The following is an 18,935-nucleotide window of genomic DNA, read 5'->3' as shown; positions in this document are numbered from 1 at the left end:
CGGCAGAATATTTGCTTTTTCCCCATTCCTTTAAAATCATCAGATACTCAGATCACCAGATCAGAAATTCAGTTGATTCTTTTAATATTCCTGGGTACCAGCTCTCCAAACCTACTGAGATTTAAATATTTAGGTTGTCAGCTGCTTTTAACCTGCTTGGGTTTTTTTGAGAGACTGGGGTTCACCATCCCACCCTATCACCTCTCTCCACGTGCCTGTTAATTCCCAAAGGACAGAATGGCCGCATGAAGTCTTCTCTAGAGAGATGTCACAAACAACCTCCAGGCTGTCCCACAAGGCCTCTGAAATACTACATCACCAGAGTGTACAAATCCACAACCCACCTTGAAGACCAGGTAACATCACCCGCTGGAGCTGGCCAAAGATGCTCCTGCAATAAAAGGATGATGCTCATGAACCAGACAGGCAGTGGCTGTGCCCACTGCACAGTCCAGCCCTGCCCAGCCCACCAACCTCTCCAGCACTTTGGAAAGTGCCCCCCAGGTAGTTGTGGTGCTGCAGGCACGTCCATGGCAGGAGCTGGAAGACGGGTGGTGTGCACCTGGCATCCCAAAGGCTGTGAGTGCTTCTGGGGTGGGGTGGCTGCACTTCTGGCTGCCTGCCATCCCAACAATGGCTTCACCTTCAGTTCTTCCAGGCTATGCATCCTGCACGTGGCAGTCCCCAGTGTCAGAGGGGTCAACAATACAGAACCAAGAGCAATCGTACACAGAGGAAAGTTTCTTCTCCAGGGGCTGAACATCACCCAGCAGCAGCTCGGATCTCCCCAAGCAGAGGGCTTCTTACAGGCAGGGCTAGCAGGAGCCAGAGCCTAGTGCCCAAGCCAGACTGCACCCCAAACTCACATGGAAGCTCAGCTGCCCCTCCTCTAGTCCTTTAAACCTCAGCTGTTCACCGAAGGCAGTAGACAAAGGTCCCCAGGCTGGTCTCTCTCTACTGCATGACCTGAGTGCACTCACAGGAACAAGGAAAAACAGGTACAAGCTGAGAAAGCTCCTTTGTAGGAGCCTTTGAGGGGCTCTGCCTTCCTCTGGTGGGGGGGAAACACACAGAAGGCAATCTTTTAACCACATCAGCTGCACAGCTTGCAACTGCCTCCATCGTGCAGGGGTGAGCCCTGCCTGCCTCCCTCGCATGCAGCTGCTGTCCCGGGTCGCCAGCGGCAGGACCCAGGCTCCAACGCTGCAGCCAGCCAAACACTGACATGCTTGAGATGGGGAAGACACACAACCAGCAAGGGAGATGTCAGGGACTGAGGTCCAAAACCATTTATTGAAACAAAAAGGATAGAAAGTTCACACGAAACCAAAGCCGGACACACAGGAGGAGGGATGCTGCTTTGTCAGGTTTCTTAAAGGGTCACTGTATTTCTGATCTTTTGAACAGCCGCTTTGTCCTATTCCATAGGATGCTACTTTGGGAAGGTATGAGGGTTTCTTTCCTCCACTGGAGTGGCATAAAAATAAATCTGTCAACTCATATTATATACATATGTATGGGCTGTATTTATTTTCTGTGGGAAAATATCACTCTATTGGTAATTAAATTAAGTATCATACTTATTTTCTTTATCTTACTGAAAACTTTTTTTTTTTTTTACAGTAAATCTGAAATCATCTCCTTAGGTTAGGCAGCTCCACTACTTATCTGCAATCTTTTTAGGCACAGAAGCAAGGTATGGCTTATATGCCAGCCTGCTCCTGCTGTTTGAGAATGACCCTCGCTGCCTGTTCAGGTACTTCAGACCTCATCACCCAGGAGAAAAACTGCTTATCAGACAACCTGAGCACGTCATATACAGTACAGCAAAACCCAGGGTGTTCGCTACAGAAGGCCTAATCTGGATCCTAACAAATGGGAACACCTGGGACACAGGGAAACCTGGCAGTGGGGAAGGACCAGTGCAACACAAGAACACAAGTCAGGGCTCACTTTCTTTATAAAACAGGCAATATCTGTACAACATGGCCACAGCCACAGGTGCCTGGCTGGGATGGCAGGAAATTTAATACCAGAGGTGAAAACCTTTACTGTCTTTTTTTTTTTGGACACACAAGCCTTGCATCTGTGTTGGATCATGCATGTAATTGCAAAGCTTTGGTGAAGCTGGAGGACGTTAGCCATCAGAAACCCGCCTGTCCTTTGGGGCGAGAGCTGCCTTCCACACACACTGTCGGGGAATACTGAACCATGGGAACCAAGCAACAGCCATGGAAGCAGCCTGGGTTTCCAAAAGCCTGGCAAAACGCACCAAAAAATGCACTCTGTTAATGGCAGAACTGCAAAGACTGGTGCAATGGAGAGCTCGCTCCCTGGCTTCTTGGCAAAGTGCAGGATTTGCTGCACGAACGTCACACCTTCAACACAGCAGCCTGGTTGCTGATAGAGAGCAATCCTTTTTTTCTTTCCAGAGCCACAGTTAGTCTCCAAATGCCATTTAGAAGACAGCAGCAACCATAAAAAGCCCAAACATTTCAAAGTTTACTCCCAGTAAGATATGCAGGCAGGATGGGCAGACAGGCACCCCACCAGGAAAACAAGAGCAAGGAGGTCGGGTGGGTAGGATGGGAGATGGCAAGTAACAAATATGCTCTGAGATCCTCTGAGAGCCACACAACTCTTGGACACCATGAGATAAAGACAAGGCTGCACACGCTGGCTGATCCGCATCACAGCCCAGCTCACTCCCATGCCCTGGGGAAACCTGCCCTCCAGCCCTGCTGCCTGCTACTGCCCTCCCTAGGCCAGGGACACCTCCACAGGACCGGTACACAGAGCCTCGGCAGGGGCAGGATGGTGGGGAAATTGATAAAAAAATAATTAAAAAAAAAAAAAAAAAAAAAAAAAAAAAAAAAAAAAAAGGCAAGAAACCCCAGCCCAGCTAAAGCAACCAATATCAAAAGCATGGTCGGGGGAAGGTTTGTTATCTGCAACTTGAAGGCAGCTCCTTTCCCAGGGAATAGTCGTGCTTTATCCAGTCCGGTCTTTCTCTCCTAGAGACAGAAGTCGCTGCTGGAGGCGTGAGGGTGATCTGGCAGCGCTTCTGCCTGATGGGGCGACTTGCAGGGGGGAGCCGGGCTCCCCCCCAGCATCGGGCAGTCTCCAGGGAGTCCCATGGGAGTGCTGGGCAAAACACAGCTGCTTTCAGGCTAGGAGAAGAGAGAGAAAACAGAGCATTGAGGCATTTTGCAGCATTTTACTAGTACTGATTGGGCTGGTGCCCGGAGGAGGCTAGCAGGAGGGGAGCAGGTCTGCTCCTGCCCTACCACCCCTGGTGGTACAAGGGCTTAGCAGCGACCCCATACACATCCCCACACCTTCCCCCAGGTCTTCTCTAGCAAATGCCAACCTGTCACTTCATTGACAAGAGGCTGAAAGCACATAGAGGGCAAGTGCATCCAGCCTCCTGAGCTGGCACTAATTTTCACCTACTGACCTGCTAATTGACCTTGCAGAGCCTGACCAGGTATCACAGCCCTGCAGCTCACTCATGAAACCTATCACAGGCACCTGGACTGCATCTGAAGCAAGCACCTGGGTCTTGCACCCTTACTCCACTCCTCCTGGCAAGCCAAAAACACGCCAGCTACATGAGGTGTCCACCAAGCTCTAGAGATGTGTCGGGGCTGTTCTTCACTGGTCCTACAAACTCTCAAATCCCTAGGCAGGACCACAGTCAAGCTCTTCAACAGAGCTAGAAGGTGCCTGGTGTATTGAGTTGGAGGAGACGGAGAATGGGAGGATCTGAGGTGCAAGGTATGGCCTTCAGGAAGAAGCAGAAGATGCTTTGACAGCATCTGATGGCTCCAGAGGTTAACACAGAGATCCCTGTGAGACAGCAGGGCACCCTTCCAGTAGCAGAAGATGTCTGACAGCAAGGAACAAGCGGCCCTGGGGACAGTACTCACCAGGGCAGAGCTGGGTAAGCAGGGAGGCAGGACAGACCCACCCTAGACATCTAACCCTGCCTTGTGGTGCCACAGGCTGGGGAAGCGTCACTGCAGTGATGGGCTCCTCCAGGACCTAGACCAGCTCTCCATGCTATCAGCCCCAGCCCAGAAAGCTCATGGCCCTTGCAGACATGCATGGCATCTGCATCAGGGAGAGGGGCAAGGGGCCAGGCAGCTTTCTCTCCCTATGCCCTCTCCACGCAGCCCCAGTTTGGGCTGTTGGCCCCAATCCCAGGAGAGTCACTTGTAAGGACATCCCTGAAGGGCACCATGATGCTCGGATCCAATGCTGCAGACCTTGCTTTGTGATGCTGGAGGGCTAGCAGCAGCCAGATGGGCTCTCGATAGGGGTTGTGCACAGGCCAGGGGACACTTCCACAAGGGGAAGATCTGCTGTATCATCGTGTCTTTATCTCACACGTGCTTTGTACCACACTTCAAAGCTTATCAGTGCATGGCTGGAATTACTCCCTGTACAGAAATGGCAATTAAACAAACCATACAGAAATCAGACTCACAGACAGCCACCTTCTAAAGGGAAGAACCCACACTCTGCTCTCTTGCAACTCTCTTAAGTTGCAATTAAACAAACCATACAGAAATCAGACTCACAGACAGCCACCTTCTAAAGGGAAGAACCCACACTCTGCTCTCTTGCTCTTCAACTCTTGGTGCAAAGAAAAGCCCCTAAAGTCTTCCTTTCTGGCCATGTACCAGCTAAAGCATGGTAATTCCTGTCTACTGACCGGGCAGCACGTGCCTCCCTGCACTGAGACCCCCAGGAAATTCCAGCACAGAAAAAAACTGAGCACAAGAGTAGAGAGAAGCCCTTACCCTGTGCCTGCTCTCCTGGCTCAGTGCAGAGGCATATGTCCCATAGGAGTTCATGGGAGTCTCCAATGGGCTGCTGATGCTCCTGAAGCGCTCTGCAGACGAGCTTGGAAAAGGGTGCTGGGGCATGGAGGGAACAGGGCTCGGCTGCTTCTCGGGAATAAGCTGGTATGAGGAGAGGGGCAAAAACCCAGAGTACGGAGCCATCTCTTCCTGGGACTCCTCACTGCCTGCAGTTTCCATGCTGCCTAATCGGTTCAAGTTAAAGTGTACCACTGGCGTGCCAGGCCCTGGACTCAAGCATCCCTGGCGCTGGGAGATCAAGTCTTGGCTGATGCCATAAAAACCAGGCTGAGCTGGGGACCCCAGGAGTGGGCAAACATAGTCCTGCCACGGGCTGGGGCTGCTGCTGGGAAGGAGGTGTGGAGCGGAGTCAGGGCTGTGGCCGCACAACCCGTCCATCAGCAAGTGATGGTGTTTCAGCTGGCTGGGTGGTCCCATACCGCCCTGGAACTGGCTGGGCAGGGATAAGGACCGGCAAGCATCCTCTTGGGTGGGATGCATGACCGGGAAGTCACCCTCCAGCTGCTGAGCCCTGGGTGGCTCCTGCGGGCAGGGGGCTCTCTGGGGTGAGCCGGGCGCCTTGTCCCATGGGGTGCCCCGTGCCAGCTGGAGGAAGCAGAGCAGACCCTCCTCCCCAGCTGGCCTCCACTGCAAGCTATCAGATGGCTCTTCCTCCTCCTCAGCTGGCTCTGGCAGCAGCACGGGTGGCTGCCCTGGCATGGCATGGAGGGGCTGTTCCCACAGTGGAGCAGGGGGCTGGCCTGGGGGAATGCTGGGCTGCACCACGTGCTGGGGCAGGCACTGCGAGTCCTCATCCTCCATGTGGGCCTGGTACGTAGTGGTGCCTCCACATGGGCTCAGGGACATGCCTGGCAGGGGACAGACCTGTTGTCCTCCTTCGTGCTTGTTCACCAGAGTGGTGTGGATGTAGGAGAGAATCTTGTTGCTGGCGAGGCAGTCATTCAGGGACGGGGTGCGGTCAGAGTCCATATTGACCATCACCATTTTCTCATCCAGCAGCAGGAGCTCCAGGTCTTCAGCATTCAACCCCAGGTCTTCCAGTGCACTGAACAGCTCATTGTTGGAACAGCTCTCATCACTCTTAATTGAGAGCGAGTCCAGGGTGGCCAAGAGAGGGTCCTCCTGCTGCAAATCCACCAGCTCCTCTTTGAGACTGTCGCTGCTTGAAGAACCTGGAGCAGCACCCATACTCCAGGCATCTCCTGCATCCAGCAAGGACACATCCTCAAGGTGGTCCGTGAAACTGCTGCTGAAGGAGTGGTTAGGTGCGGGAGCTGGATGGGAGATGTACACTGCCTTGTTCTGTCGCATCATGGCACCCAGCAGAGAACTGGGGTCAACGCCATCCTTCTGGGAGCACCCTTCATGGCTGTGGGAGGTCTTCTTGGACTTGCTGGTTTTCCCTTTGTTCTGGAAAGGGTCAGGGAAGCCTGGGAGAGGGTAAGCACTTTGGTATAAGAGCGCCTCTCCTGTAGCAAAGGTAAAGGGAAGATGCATGGATCGTTTCCGAAGGTGCTCTCCTCCTTCTTCATCTCTGCAGGGCAGGAAGAGGAGACTGGGGCTTGTATATGCACAAACACACGCCGCAAACTGCTTCTGCAACGGATAACTGATTCCTGCAAGCCAAAGCCCCTTTGCTATGACCAGCATCCATGTACCGAGCAGAACCACACACATATCATAGAATCATAGAATCATTAAGGTTGGAAAAGACCTCTAAGATCATCGAGTCCAACCGTCAACCAAACACCACCATGTCCACTAAACCATGTCCCGAAGTGCCTCATCTACATGTCTTTTAAATACTTCCAGGGATGGTGACTCAACCACTTCCCTGGGCGACCTGTTCCAATGTTTAACCACTCTTTCAGTAAAGAAATTTTTCCTCATGTCCAATCTAAACCTCCCCTGGCGCAACTTGAGGCCATTTCCTCTCGTCCTAGTTATATACATAAATATATACATTTATGTATGCATTTACAAATACACACACATACATATTTTATATATACACGCACATAAAAACACACATCTGTAGCATAACCAAGAGGATACTTAAGATGCAAAGGGTAACAGAGCTCTGCCAGACAGAAGCCACACCTTTGCCCTGATCATCTATGCTGCAGCCACCCCGTAGGACAGGGATGTTGGGCTACTGCCATACAGCAGCCACATTTGAGGTCCTTGCTGTTCCTGCACCCAGCTGTTCCTACAGCTGCTGGAGAGCAGCCACCAGTCTCCCCAGGCTAAGTCTGCACTGGTGCCCAGGACACCGGGGCAGGGATGTGAGGTGCAGGGCACTGCTCAGTGCTCTCCTGTACTTGTGGGGTGGCCTTGCAGAGGGGGATGTGGCTGAACAGCATCAAAGCACACTATCCTATGGCTGCTGCTTTAAAAGGCACAAGAAGCAATGACAAATCGAACGTCCTGCCCTGCTTGGGGCATCCTAGAGCCCACACTGATGGAAAAAGCCAGCCTGTCCCCATCCCAGCCTGGGCTGACCCAGATGGCACTTACACGAGGGGTCTCTGCGTGACAATGATGTACTCGGGCTTGCCATTCTTGTAGACGAGCCGTGCGTTGGCCTGCACCCACTTCCAGCGGTTCTCCTTTGTCAGCAGGCGGAAGACCGTCAGGCCACTCTCGCCTGTCTTCATCACTGCCAGGAGGAAGCACATGTGCCGAGGGCTGTCAGCACGTCACCAGAGGCAGGGCTGCCTCCGGCGACGCTGCCATTTCCAGCCAGGATAAGCAGGTGGGGTCACAGCAGTAGCATGGCTGGCACATGCAGGGGACACCATCCCAGCTAAATACTCTTCACTACACACCACCCCAAGCTCCCTGCAGTGACAAGAGCATCACAGCAAGGCATAAAGCAAAGCATCCTATGGAGAAAGAGCTGCCGGGCTTGACATGGCAGCCAGTGGAGCTGCCCATAGCCTAGCCCACTCATCAGCCTCAGAGGTGGGCATGAGGGACCAGGGAAGGGACTCTTACTCCTGACGTGGTTCTCGGCACAGTACAGCATGTCGGCAGCATGGACAAACTGGTAGCCGGTGCCACGCATCCGCAGCTCTGCCTCGGTGTAGCCCAAAACAATCTTCCCCCTGTGGGAGACCGAGAATGCACCCAGCTCAGAGGCAGAGCCGCGGTGGGACATCACCCAGGCAGGGTATGGACTGACACGCTGGAAGCCTGCAGCATTGCCCCTCAAATCAGCTGTGCTGCTTACTTGGCATCGCACGCCAAGGGGGTGAAGTCCAGCTTGTGCTTCGTCCTGAAGATCATGTTCTTGGTTCGGATCTGCAGGATGGACGGGGACTGCAAGGGAGTGGAGATAGCGAAGAGGGCAAGCTGGGGTGGCAGTGCAGACCCGTCTTCAGACCTTTTGTTCTGCCCATGAAGGAATTTCAGCCTGCCTTGAAGGTTTAAAGCCTGGGAAGAGAAGAAAAGTTCAGTGTCACACAGTAAACTGGGTGGAGAGAGAAGAGAGGGAGGACATCTGCACAGAAAGCAAGCCATCTTGCTGCAGAGTTGATGCAAATAATCCCTTGCAACTTGTCCCTTGCGATTCCAGTGCTCCCTTCTAAAATAAGATGGAGGATCAAAGTAATGCTATGCTGAGCTCCCTGCAGCAGCAGCTCACTGCCTTCTCCCCCTGCAGCCACTCACTGCCAGCCCGGGGTTTGGATGCACAGCAGCTGCAGGACCGAGCACATGCTGCAGTTGCATCAGGGCATTGCGCAATGCACGGGCTGCTTTGCATTTTAACTGAGCTATATCACAGCCCCATCAGGGATCATAGCGTTGCTTCTGAACAACAGACAACCAGGACTTTTTCTTCATATTGAGTTTCCAAACGGAAGCAGGATGAGAGAAAGAGAAACAGCATTGTTACACCTGTGGTTATGAAGGTGTTATGAAGGAACCCCATTAACTTGCAGCAGAGGGGAGGAGGGATGAACACCGCCTACTTGGTCGTAAGAGACGCCTTTAACACAAAAACCTGGCAAAATGTGTGGAGGAAAAGCACTTTTGTTCAAGATTCAGCATCTCTGATAAGAGAGAAACAAAACCCACACAGAGAGGTTGTAGGTACAGAACAAACATACGAAAAACAGCAGAAATATCTCCTTGTTGAGACAGGCAGGTGCCACATGCCATGTTGAGACATGGCAGAAAGGAGCGCTGGGTCTTTCAAGGCCAACTTTTATTCTACAGCAGTGGCACGGACCCCTCAGGGTAAGCCTGCGCCCCTCCTGCTGTGGAGGTCGCAGCATGGGTCTGTACTCACCAGGAAGCCGGAGGAATTATCCAAGAGGCAGCGAAAGCGGCACACAAAGCTCCTTTCCAGAAAGGAAGAGTTTTCTGGGGGCAGCTGATCTGGCTTGTAGGCAGCAGCAGAAGAGCCGAGGCTCTTCCCCCCTGTAGGAGAGAGGGATTGGGAAAGGAGCAAGCAAGGATGCCCAGCGAGGGTTGGAGGCCCCAAGAAAGGGCTGGAGGTCCCCAGCATCGGGGACTGCAGCAGTTTGCAGAGCACAGCAACAGAAACTCAACTCAGGGAAAGCCACAATGTTTGGATGAAGCCATGGCTTGAGCCACAAGGATGCAAGCCCCATGCAAGTGATGGCAAGGAGCTGGGCTCCTCAGTTTACATGGGGAGCTACATATCTCATGCCAACCAGGATGCCTGGCTCCCAGCCTGCATTTACCTTCTGCAGAAGGTGCACCCTCAGGAGCGTGGGGTGGGTTGAGTGCCCAGTGGAGGTTGCGCCTGAATTCCTGCTGGTCCTCGGTGTGGATCAGCTCAAAGACACTCTGGTGCATGACATCTGTCTAGAGGAAAAAGGCAACGCGTGAGCTCTGTGGCCTGCCCCCAGACACCAGTTTTCACGTCCCACCTGGAAACAGCCTGTCACAGCCCCAATTGGCCATATCTCACCCAATTTCCCTGGTGCTCAACTAGGTCCCTGGCTGAATGAGGTTTGACACCTTCCACCAGAGCTGATGCTAGTGGGAACAGACAGCACATCTGGCTCTAAGGACCCCTTGCCCATGTTGAGCCAGACCTCCCCCCCACCCAAAGAGCCACTAGCATCAGCAATACAGCTCCCCTCTGACAAGCTCATCCCTGTAACATGGTGTCCTTCAAAATCCTAGTGCTGACTTATAGGATGAGATGAAAACATGGGTTTGGAACAAAACAGCAGCAAAGCCACCCCAGCCCTACACTGTTACTGAGAGAACAAGGCACCTGCTCTGGGACTTGCTCCCTCTGCCCAGGTGGACAGTCCACATCTACCCCAGATGTCAGGAAAAGCCAGCTGTGTGGGAGCAACACCAAACCACAGTAACTAAAGGACTGTAGGTAAGTCCCACCTCCCTGTAAATCTGACCTAGTGCCTTCCAGGTTACCTGAGTGCTCAGATAACCACAAAGCATTGGAGCCTTATGGGATTTGCCAGGGGTCACCCAGAGGAGTGGGTGCCCAAAGGCACACTGGGCAGACAACCCCAGACATCTCACCATGGCATTACACAACGGGGACATGAACCTCATAGCCTGTCAACATGGCTGGTGGAAAGCATCTGTGGGCTAGCGAAGTTGCTTTGACACCTCCCCACGACCATGTCTGGCAACATGGGGTCCAAATTCACAAGACCAAGGAAAAGCCCCATGCAATCCCCCGAGACCCTGTGATCCCTGCAGAGCTTCCTCCTCGCAGGGAACTTGCAGCTATTCTCCACCATCAAGGAAAAATCCACTCTGCAAACCCACCACAGCGAGTCAGAGGTGTCCCACCAACCTGATGAAATCCCAGGTAGTCCTGAATCGTATGTGAGGAGTAAAATATCAGTCCTTCTGACGTCACCACCAGCACGAAGCCATTGAGCGCCTAGGGGAGAGAGGAGATCAGCAGGTACATGCCACACTCACATCACCTTTTTCTAACTGGATGGTGAGTTTCACTCTGCTCAGACACTGGTCACCCAAGTCCTGGCTGGTCCCAGCTAGCAGGCAGCTGATCCACTGCCCTACCAAGAAGAAGGTGTAGGGCAGGAGACGAAGCATGGGAAGCCCTGGAAGGAAAGAAAGCCCTTCCCAATGGCATCTCAGTGCCATAACACTGGGTACTGCCCTGGCTCTCACCAAATCCTCCGATGCACTGTTCAAGCAGCTTCTTCATTTCATACCCTTCTTGCAGGATGGGAACAGCACCAGAGACCTCAATCATTGCAATTGCCTTTATGCACGTACCTTGCCGCGGTGCCAGAGCACATGCACCTAAACCACAGGTTTTCACAGACCTGATGAGTCTGCTTTACCTAGCAGAGGTCAAAGCCTGCAGTTCATTCCCAGATTTTCCTCCTCTCTGCCTTGTTTGAGTAAACTCCACCAGCTGAAGGCTGGCCAGAGAAAAATGGGGATACACTCTTCTGTACAGCTGCCTGAGCATATCCTAATCCAAACTGATGGAAAACTTTGCTTCCATCCCGGGAGCGTTTGCTCAGACTCAGTTTTGGACATTTATACTCATCCTATGCAAATAAAAATCTCAGAATGGTTTGCAGAACGAAACCGAACACCATCAGGAACTGGTCTATTCCGGTATTCTGGCAGAAACAAGCCTTTCTGACAACCTTGAATCAAAACAGCATTTCATGTCAGCTGCATTTAATGTTGACTTGCATCTACCTGGGTGGCTCCGTTCATGTAGTTCCCATCCTCCCCATAGTCCGAGAGGGTCTTGGCAGCCGCGCACGGCTTAGGACAGTGTGAGGCTGGAAAAGCCGGGGGATGTTCAGTGGAGAGCAAACCCACCGCAGATTACTGCATGCTGCCAGCATTGGCTGGGCATTCCCTACTGCTGCTTGGCCCACATGGATGGGGATACTCCTGCTGGTTTGGGAGAAACCTGCCCAGCTCCTGGCGTCATTTGCATCCCTCCTGTCCTCCCCAGGTGCCAGAGGAGAGGCCCGGAGAGGGACTGTGGTGTGCCTGCCTGGGCTGGCCATGGGCAAGGAACAAGGCCTAGAAAGGTGTTGTCTCCACCATCCACTCCCTCCCTCCTGCATCGCTCACCCTGTAGTCGAGGTGGCCAACCCAACGCTGCAAAGAGCCTTAACCCGTGAAAACAGAAAAGGTGAAAGCTAAAGCATAAGAGTTTGGTCTTTGAAACCTTAGCGAAAACATCTCATTTCTGAAAAGCCATTTTCTTCCAAAGCAGGAGAGAGGACAGACTGAGTCTGGTCCCTGGACTTGGGGGAAAACCACAGAATTGCTGGTTGACCTCAGAGTACCTTTTCCTTTCGACAAATAAATGGTTCACCCCAAACTCACACCCGGTGACAACCTGCTGCAAGGCATTCATCCAACCTGCACAGCACCGTCCTTCCAAAGCACCACATGGCAGCGAAAGGGCCAAGCATCAGTGTTTATTGGGGGAAAGTGATGTCTGCAGCCATCCGCGCCTGGGATGCACACATTAGCCACAAGATGCTCTCAGCCACGCTCCTCTTCCTCTGGAGCGCTCTCTCTGTGTGGTGTACAGATTTACACAATGCAAACACCCCGTCCTGGAGCATGTGATCATTCGTGCATGCCCTCCACCCAAACAGGCTGAACACCATGCTCTGTTTTCACAAAATAAATACTCAAGCTCCTTTGCCCATGCAGGCTCGAAGCACTAAGCCCACCCCACAGAAAATAGCAAAAGCAGCCATCAATCCAAAGTTTCCAATGCATTTTTAATGCTACACAACTTACATATTTTACAGTTTGCTGGCCTTTCCATCCTCTCCTTGAGCTTCAGGACCGCAAAGTCAACATCCAAGGGAGCACTGCATTCCCAGGCAGGAATAGGCTGAGCTGACTGGAGCCTCTGTCTTCCTCAAGAGGAGCTCATCAGCTTAACAAATTTGGGAAGTAATTTGGGTGTTTTCTCCAAGCCAGCAGCCCCAGGGCTGGCAGGACAGGACACGGGAGAAGGGACCAGGGTGCTGGCTGATGGTGTCCTTTGCACCTAGAAATCCATGAAGATTAGAAGGTGCAGAGGATCTTCCCTACCAGTTTGGGAGTGCAGCTGCTGTCCCAGGAACCCTGGCTTTTCACCCCTGCTCTCTGGCACCAGGCAGGAGCTGGTACGCAGAACAGCATTGCTAACACGGGCACCATCAGGATCCAGGGGAGCACCCCAAAGCACTCCTAAGCATTGCAGACACTGCACCAGCCTTTGCCAACCATGGTGGTGCAGAGCCCAGTGCTTTGAAGACCATGTCATCATTTTGCCAGGGCTGGGAGCAGGCCCACAGGAGTCTTCCCTTGACCCTGAGTGGTAGGCATTGCTCTGTGACTCAGTTTCCCCAGCTCTGAAATGATCCCGATAGACTTCCAGTAAACACCTTTAAGCCCATGGTGCTGCCTAAGAGCAAAGGCCATGAAAACCCATTTTAGCTCCCCAGAAGCTGAACAGCTTTCACAGCCGTGACAGCACCACCCGGCCACCCCTCCCTAAGGGCAACAGGTCCCTGTGGGGACACTCCTGCCAGCTCGAAGCAGGAGCCCTCTAGAAGGCAGGAGTCCTCCTGCAGCGTGGACCCCAGAAGCCCTATGGCTGTCCAGAGCCAAAACCATCCTGTACCACTAACCTGGCTGCAGGCAGGGAAGCCACAGTAGCCAGCTCTGGCCTGCTTCCCCCACTTCATAATGTACAGACATCAGGATTAATTAGGGTCTAGCATGTAGTCTCAGCCAAGTCCAGCTATTGTTGCTGCCAACTCCTGTTTCATTGTCCAGGTCTGCATTTCTCCCCCCGACTCCTTCCCTTTATTCTGGGCACAAACACTCTCTCTGTTTACTGGGGTTGACCTCAGAGTGTGGGAATCTGCTGCAGAGGTTAATTAGTGTTGCCAAATGCACTTTAACCCTTTGAGCAGCTTCAGAGGCATCACTTTGCCATGGCAGCAGCAAGCAACATCTTGCAGCACTGTCCTTTCCTAACTGCACCGATCAGCAGGCTGATTTAATACCCTGCAACCAGCGACATGTACCTGCATCGCTGTGCACCTGGGCAGAGGTGGTCCACCCAGTTCTCAGCCTTGCTAAGGCCTTGGCCCCTTTAGAGGGATTTTCATGCTTAAACCTAGTTTAAGATACCTTCCTCTGCTGAGATTGCTGCTGGTGAGAGTCTTGGTGGAAAAGGACAGGCCAAAAAAGTAAGGCTGGGAAATTAGAGGAGGGGAAGCGAAGAGTCAGAGTGGACCAAGAGATGAGACAAAGGAGGTTAGGACGTCGAAGGTGACAGACCAGGTGGAAGTAGTTTTTTAAACACATAGGAGCACTTCCTTGTGGCACGGAGGCAGGTTCTGAGCCCCTGCTGTGTCCAGCATCACACAGACGGGCCCCTGGAAGAGCCAAACATAAACCCAGAGCTTTTAACACCCAGCTTGGTACCTCTACAAGGATGGCATCAAGTTGATGAGCAGGACATCAATCCCTGGCAAGCCCTGCTGAGCATGGTTTTGTTATATCCACAGCGGAAAACCCTCAGTTTTTTGTTTATTAACCACCTTGGCTTTAGCATTTCTCTCACTAGACACTGAGATCCTGGCTCCCCAGCTCTCAAGCAGGACAGTAATTATACTTACTGCTAAGAGCTGAGCAAGCTTTTGGAAAGGAGCTGGGGCTGACCAGCATGCTCACCCCACTCTGGATGATAGCCAGGCAGGGGACAGTGCTGCAGCTCGTGCTCGGGTGCCAGGCAGGGAAGGAAGAGGAGACCCATGTCCTCGCAGGACCTCACGTTGCCAGAGCCTGAACTCTTCCTATTCACCATGTGCGGTTTGGAGACAGGAGGTCATCTCCTGGTGTCTCTGAATAAACCATGGAATCAGCAGGCTCAGCCCAGCCATGCTGCAGCATCACCAGTGTTGCCTCCAGCGTCACCAAAGGAGCCAACTATATGCCTCTCGCAGAGCTCCCAGGATACATCCACGTACCCTGTGTATACGGGCTAAGCATATGGCCCATCAGCACCTATCTATGTACTCGGTGTCATGTATCACTACCTGAAAACCAGGGAAGACTTCCATGACATTTTCTTCCCTGCTTTCACCAGTGTTTGGACAACATCCCCGAGTCGGCACCAGTGTGCCCATGTTGAAAACCACACTCAAAACATCTTTCTCTGCTTGGCTCCTGTGTCACATCTATGGCCCATTTACACAAAAGGGCAGAGAAGCAGAAGAGCTGAATCTCCGTGGTCAGAAGTTTAGCACTGCTTCCACCGAGATGAAGGGGGTTCTGACATCCAAATGATTTACAGGTGGCAATTTTCTCCAGGAAGGATGGGAAAAGGAGAGGAGAAGCAACACAGTTTCTGCCCCAGGGACCTGAAGAGGTCTTGAACCTCTGCTCAGTCAGAAGCACTATGAGCTACACCACGTGAAATCACTGCTTCACCAAAACATCCTGCAATTGATAACAGAACAGCCTGCTCTTTGGGCAAAATTCAAAGGAGCTGGAAAGGGGACAAGAAGAAAATCCCTTGAAGGCATCTGCCAGGGAGAGATGGCCAGCGAGGAGCACTAACCTGTAGGAGCAGTTCACCCTCCGGTACCGCTGCTGAGCCCAGAGCTGGTCCGTTGCTGCAGTCTCCATCCCTCACTGCTTCTTTGGCACCATGATTCTTTAGAGCAACTGCACGAAACAAAGGGAAGCGACTTCAGTGCTGCAGTAACACATACAAGTTACCATCACGAACGTCCAAAATGTGGACCTCGCTGCAAAGCTGGGCAATGCACTGCCAGGAGAAGCTGTAATGTACTGCCAGCCTTTTACTTCACCCCTCAAAAGAGCTGATTTTAACAGAACTTTTTTCACCCACCCAATACCCTCAACTTTTTTTTTTTTCCTTTTTTTTTTCTCCCAGACCTTTAACAACCAATATTTTCAACTTCCTTTTTTCTGCCCCTAAACCTTTAACAACCTACAAGTAAAGAGCAGTTAAAGTCAGGGATCAGACAGGCATCAGCAGAATAACTACAAGGTCCTGCGTTTATCAGCAATTACCTGCAACCAGTAGCACAAAAGGACATAGGACACATTTAGTGAGCTCACCAGCTGGAAATCTCTCTTATCATTTAGCAATAGCAACCATGGAGGTCTCCAGTCCTGATGTGGACACAGGGTCAATGCCTCACACCACTCCTTGCAAACAGCAAGAGCCAGCCCTTGGTGCCACACCATGCACACCCCACTGGCTCTTGGGGCATGGCAGCAGCTCTGCTCTTGCTGGGGGAGTCACTGCACCCAGCATTTCTTTGCGATGCTGAACCAGAACGGATCAGCTCATGCATGCCCTGACTCTGCGAAGGACAGCTGACCAACAGCAGTGAAAACCTGCCCTATGTGAAAGGCATTGCAGCAAACCCCACTCTCTTCCAGGGTGAGGAACATGCCATTTTGAAGGGTACAATCTGGATAGTCCGGTCGACGATGTCTCATTACAGTTCAGCAACATAGTGGGTTTATTCAATCAAATTAAGGCAAGCCACAGCTCACAGTGGGAGAAAAACAACACGGAAAAACACACACATGGATACAAGTGGAGACACCCGAGATTGCAGGCAACCTAATATCGATCAATGGACAACATATACAGATGAGGAAATCTGTCACACAGTTTAACTAAAAGACGTGCCTGTAAATTTTGTACTGTGTTCCTCAACAGAACAAATCCCAGGGATATTTTCGGGTGGGTAATATTTAAAGAGTAAGATGACAACAAGACTGTGCATGGCAGGCCTGTCCAGGAGACAGCGGAGAACGCAGCAAAGCCAGGAAGCTTCTTATAAGCACTGCAAGGACAGAAGGCGGCATTTGGCTGCTGATAAACCAGCTGCTCCCACCAGTACTTGGGAGGAAAGGTGTGAGGCACCACCAGCAGCTACCACTGCAGCCTGCCCTTGCTCCTGCTCAGAGAGAGCAAAAGCTCTTTTGAATTTTCTTTTCCCAGCTCCTGTGCTACATGTGCCAAGGAGCTGCCATGCTCAGATGTGACGGGAGCATCAAGTGGACCCTGGAAGTAATTTAACACCCCATAAAGCTGTCAACAGGAGCAAAGCCACAAGCCAAGACAGAGCAGCAAGTCAGAAGGCACAAGGCACCAGCATGTAAACGAAACCAGGCTGTGTAATGCTCACCTTGTACTTTGCCAAAGCAGCTGCTGAAACTCAGCTCCTCCATCCATGTGGAGCAGATCCTGAAGGACCCCAGCACTTGCGTGCAGAAGCTTGTGGGTGAGCAGCTTCCCAGCCACTGCAAAAGGTGGATGCTCCAGGTGCATCTCTGAGCCTTCCAGGACCACAAGGTCCAAAGCTGAACCCAGCAGTGCCCGTGTTCACAGGGCAGCCACGAGTGGAGTAGCTGGTTCGGTCTCCAAAGTAGAGTCCCCCCATCTGTCAGCATCTCTCTGCTGGGATAGGCAAGCATGTAGCAAAGGCATGCCTTCCCCTGCAGACCTGCTCTCTTCCACTGCCAGGGCTCACCTTCCATCCCAAAGTCCTCCACATCCTCCGTGGGCATTTGCCAAGCACTGGCTAATAGGCAGGTGGGAGCAAGGAAGGATGCTGTGGTCTGCAGAGCCTCACTGGTATGCACGTGAGGCTTTGGGGACAAAATGCACTTCCACCAGACACAGGACCATCCCAAAGATCGACTCTGCTCCATAACCAAATGCAGAGTATGTCCTGGTTCTAATACTGCTTTTAATCAAAAGAAAAAAACTGATATGGCAGCAAAACCCCTGCTTCTGGGAGGTCTGGGAAATTCCCCTCGGAATTGCTCAGCCCGCACAGATTATTTCAGGAGCTATTTGAACACTGAGGGGCCAACAGCCTGGGATTAAGTTTACAGCACATGTTTGTGCAACAGTGGGTTGGTCCCAAGCGTGCTGGGTCAGTCCCAAGCATGCTGGGTCAGACATGCACATGCTGCCACATCCTGACTGCTCCCCCACCCTGAATGCCATCCCTCTGCGAGCGCTGCTGCCCAGGGACTGCCCAGGGTCCCCTGCCTGTGTCGGAGCCTGACAAGCCTGCACAAAGTCCTGGGCACAGGCAGGCCATCAGGCAGAGGACCATGCAAGCACGGCAGCCACATCGCCCAGGCAGGGTCCTGTGGTGTGCATGGAGCAGGTTTCTGACAGCGCCCTTCCAGCAACTCACTTTTCTGATCCCTGGGAGCAAAACATAGGAGCTATGAATTATTAAAGGTCTTCAGTCCTCCTCTGCTAGCTCCCAGACTGCTGCACTGGAGGTGCAAGATAAAAATAAACCTGGATGATAGAAGAGCGGCTGAAGGGTGCTGCCCTCTACTCAGAGGTCTGATTTAATGGTTTGATATTTCCCCACAAAAGGAAAACTTGATCACAACCGCTGCCTAAAAATAGACTTTGCTATCAGCATGTGGGCTGCTCCTAAGCAGTGGGGCCAGAGGAAACACAAGTTAAAATCAGAGGATGGCCCACTGTCTTCCATGCAGATGCCTGCCACCAAACCCAGCCTGCTCCTGCAAACAGGATCAAACCACCAGGACCAAAGGGCTGCTCTCATATAAACCAGAATCCCCGTGGGGGTTTTCCCATGACCTTCACCAAACAGCACGTTTTCCATCAAGCCACCCAAGGAACCCCAAAGATGACCCGCTCTTGGCTGCAGACATCTCAGGCTGGCCTCCTGCCTGGTGTCCCCTGGCTTTGTCTCTCCATAAACAGCCCCGCGCAGCCCCTCGGGTCAGCAATTCAGCAGAACTGTCACAGCACATCAGCCTGATGGAGTGGAGACGAGCCGGAGAGCCACCGCGGCATCCCCCCGTCCTGCCCGGCTACCCCAGCGAAAGGCAAGGCAGGAGCGGGGCGAGCTCAGCACCGGGGGAAAGGTGGCCTTCCCAACACAGCACTTGCCTTCACATTGGGCAGGGAGACAAGGTATAGTCTTCACTCTCACTGTGTAATTGGGGACAGGCATTTGCGGGGGGTGGGGGGGTGGG

General features: G+C 52.5%; 1 protein-coding gene across 1 annotated transcript in view; it reads right to left on the bottom strand.

The window, feature by feature from the left end:
* Nucleotides 1–3,014: 3,014 nt before the first annotated feature.
* The window catches only part of LOC103901187 (aryl hydrocarbon receptor), a 59,173-nt gene continuing 43,252 nt past the window's right edge, over nucleotides 3,015–18,935 (bottom strand). Inside the window, exons 4-12 of the mRNA XM_019472720.1 lie at nucleotides 15,478–15,584; nucleotides 10,693–10,782; nucleotides 9,599–9,722; nucleotides 9,181–9,311; nucleotides 8,119–8,321; nucleotides 7,884–7,993; nucleotides 7,404–7,545; nucleotides 4,806–6,420; nucleotides 3,015–3,170 (exon numbers count right to left, since the gene is read on the bottom strand). Of these exons, the coding sequence (XP_019328265.1) occupies nucleotides 3,015–3,170; nucleotides 4,806–6,420; nucleotides 7,404–7,545; nucleotides 7,884–7,993; nucleotides 8,119–8,321; nucleotides 9,181–9,311; nucleotides 9,599–9,722; nucleotides 10,693–10,782; nucleotides 15,478–15,584 (2,678 nt within the window). The remainder of the gene's footprint in view (nucleotides 3,171–4,805; nucleotides 6,421–7,403; nucleotides 7,546–7,883; nucleotides 7,994–8,118; nucleotides 8,322–9,180; nucleotides 9,312–9,598; nucleotides 9,723–10,692; nucleotides 10,783–15,477; nucleotides 15,585–18,935) is intronic.

The sequence above is a fragment of the Aptenodytes forsteri genome, unplaced genomic scaffold (assembly GCF_000699145.1).
Source record: "Aptenodytes forsteri isolate BGI_AS27 unplaced genomic scaffold, ASM69914v1 Scaffold443, whole genome shotgun sequence".
Taxonomy (NCBI): Eukaryota; Metazoa; Chordata; class Aves; order Sphenisciformes; family Spheniscidae; genus Aptenodytes; species Aptenodytes forsteri.
The sequence above is the reverse complement of the archived record's forward strand: the minus strand, read 5'-3'. Positions and strand labels throughout refer to the sequence as shown.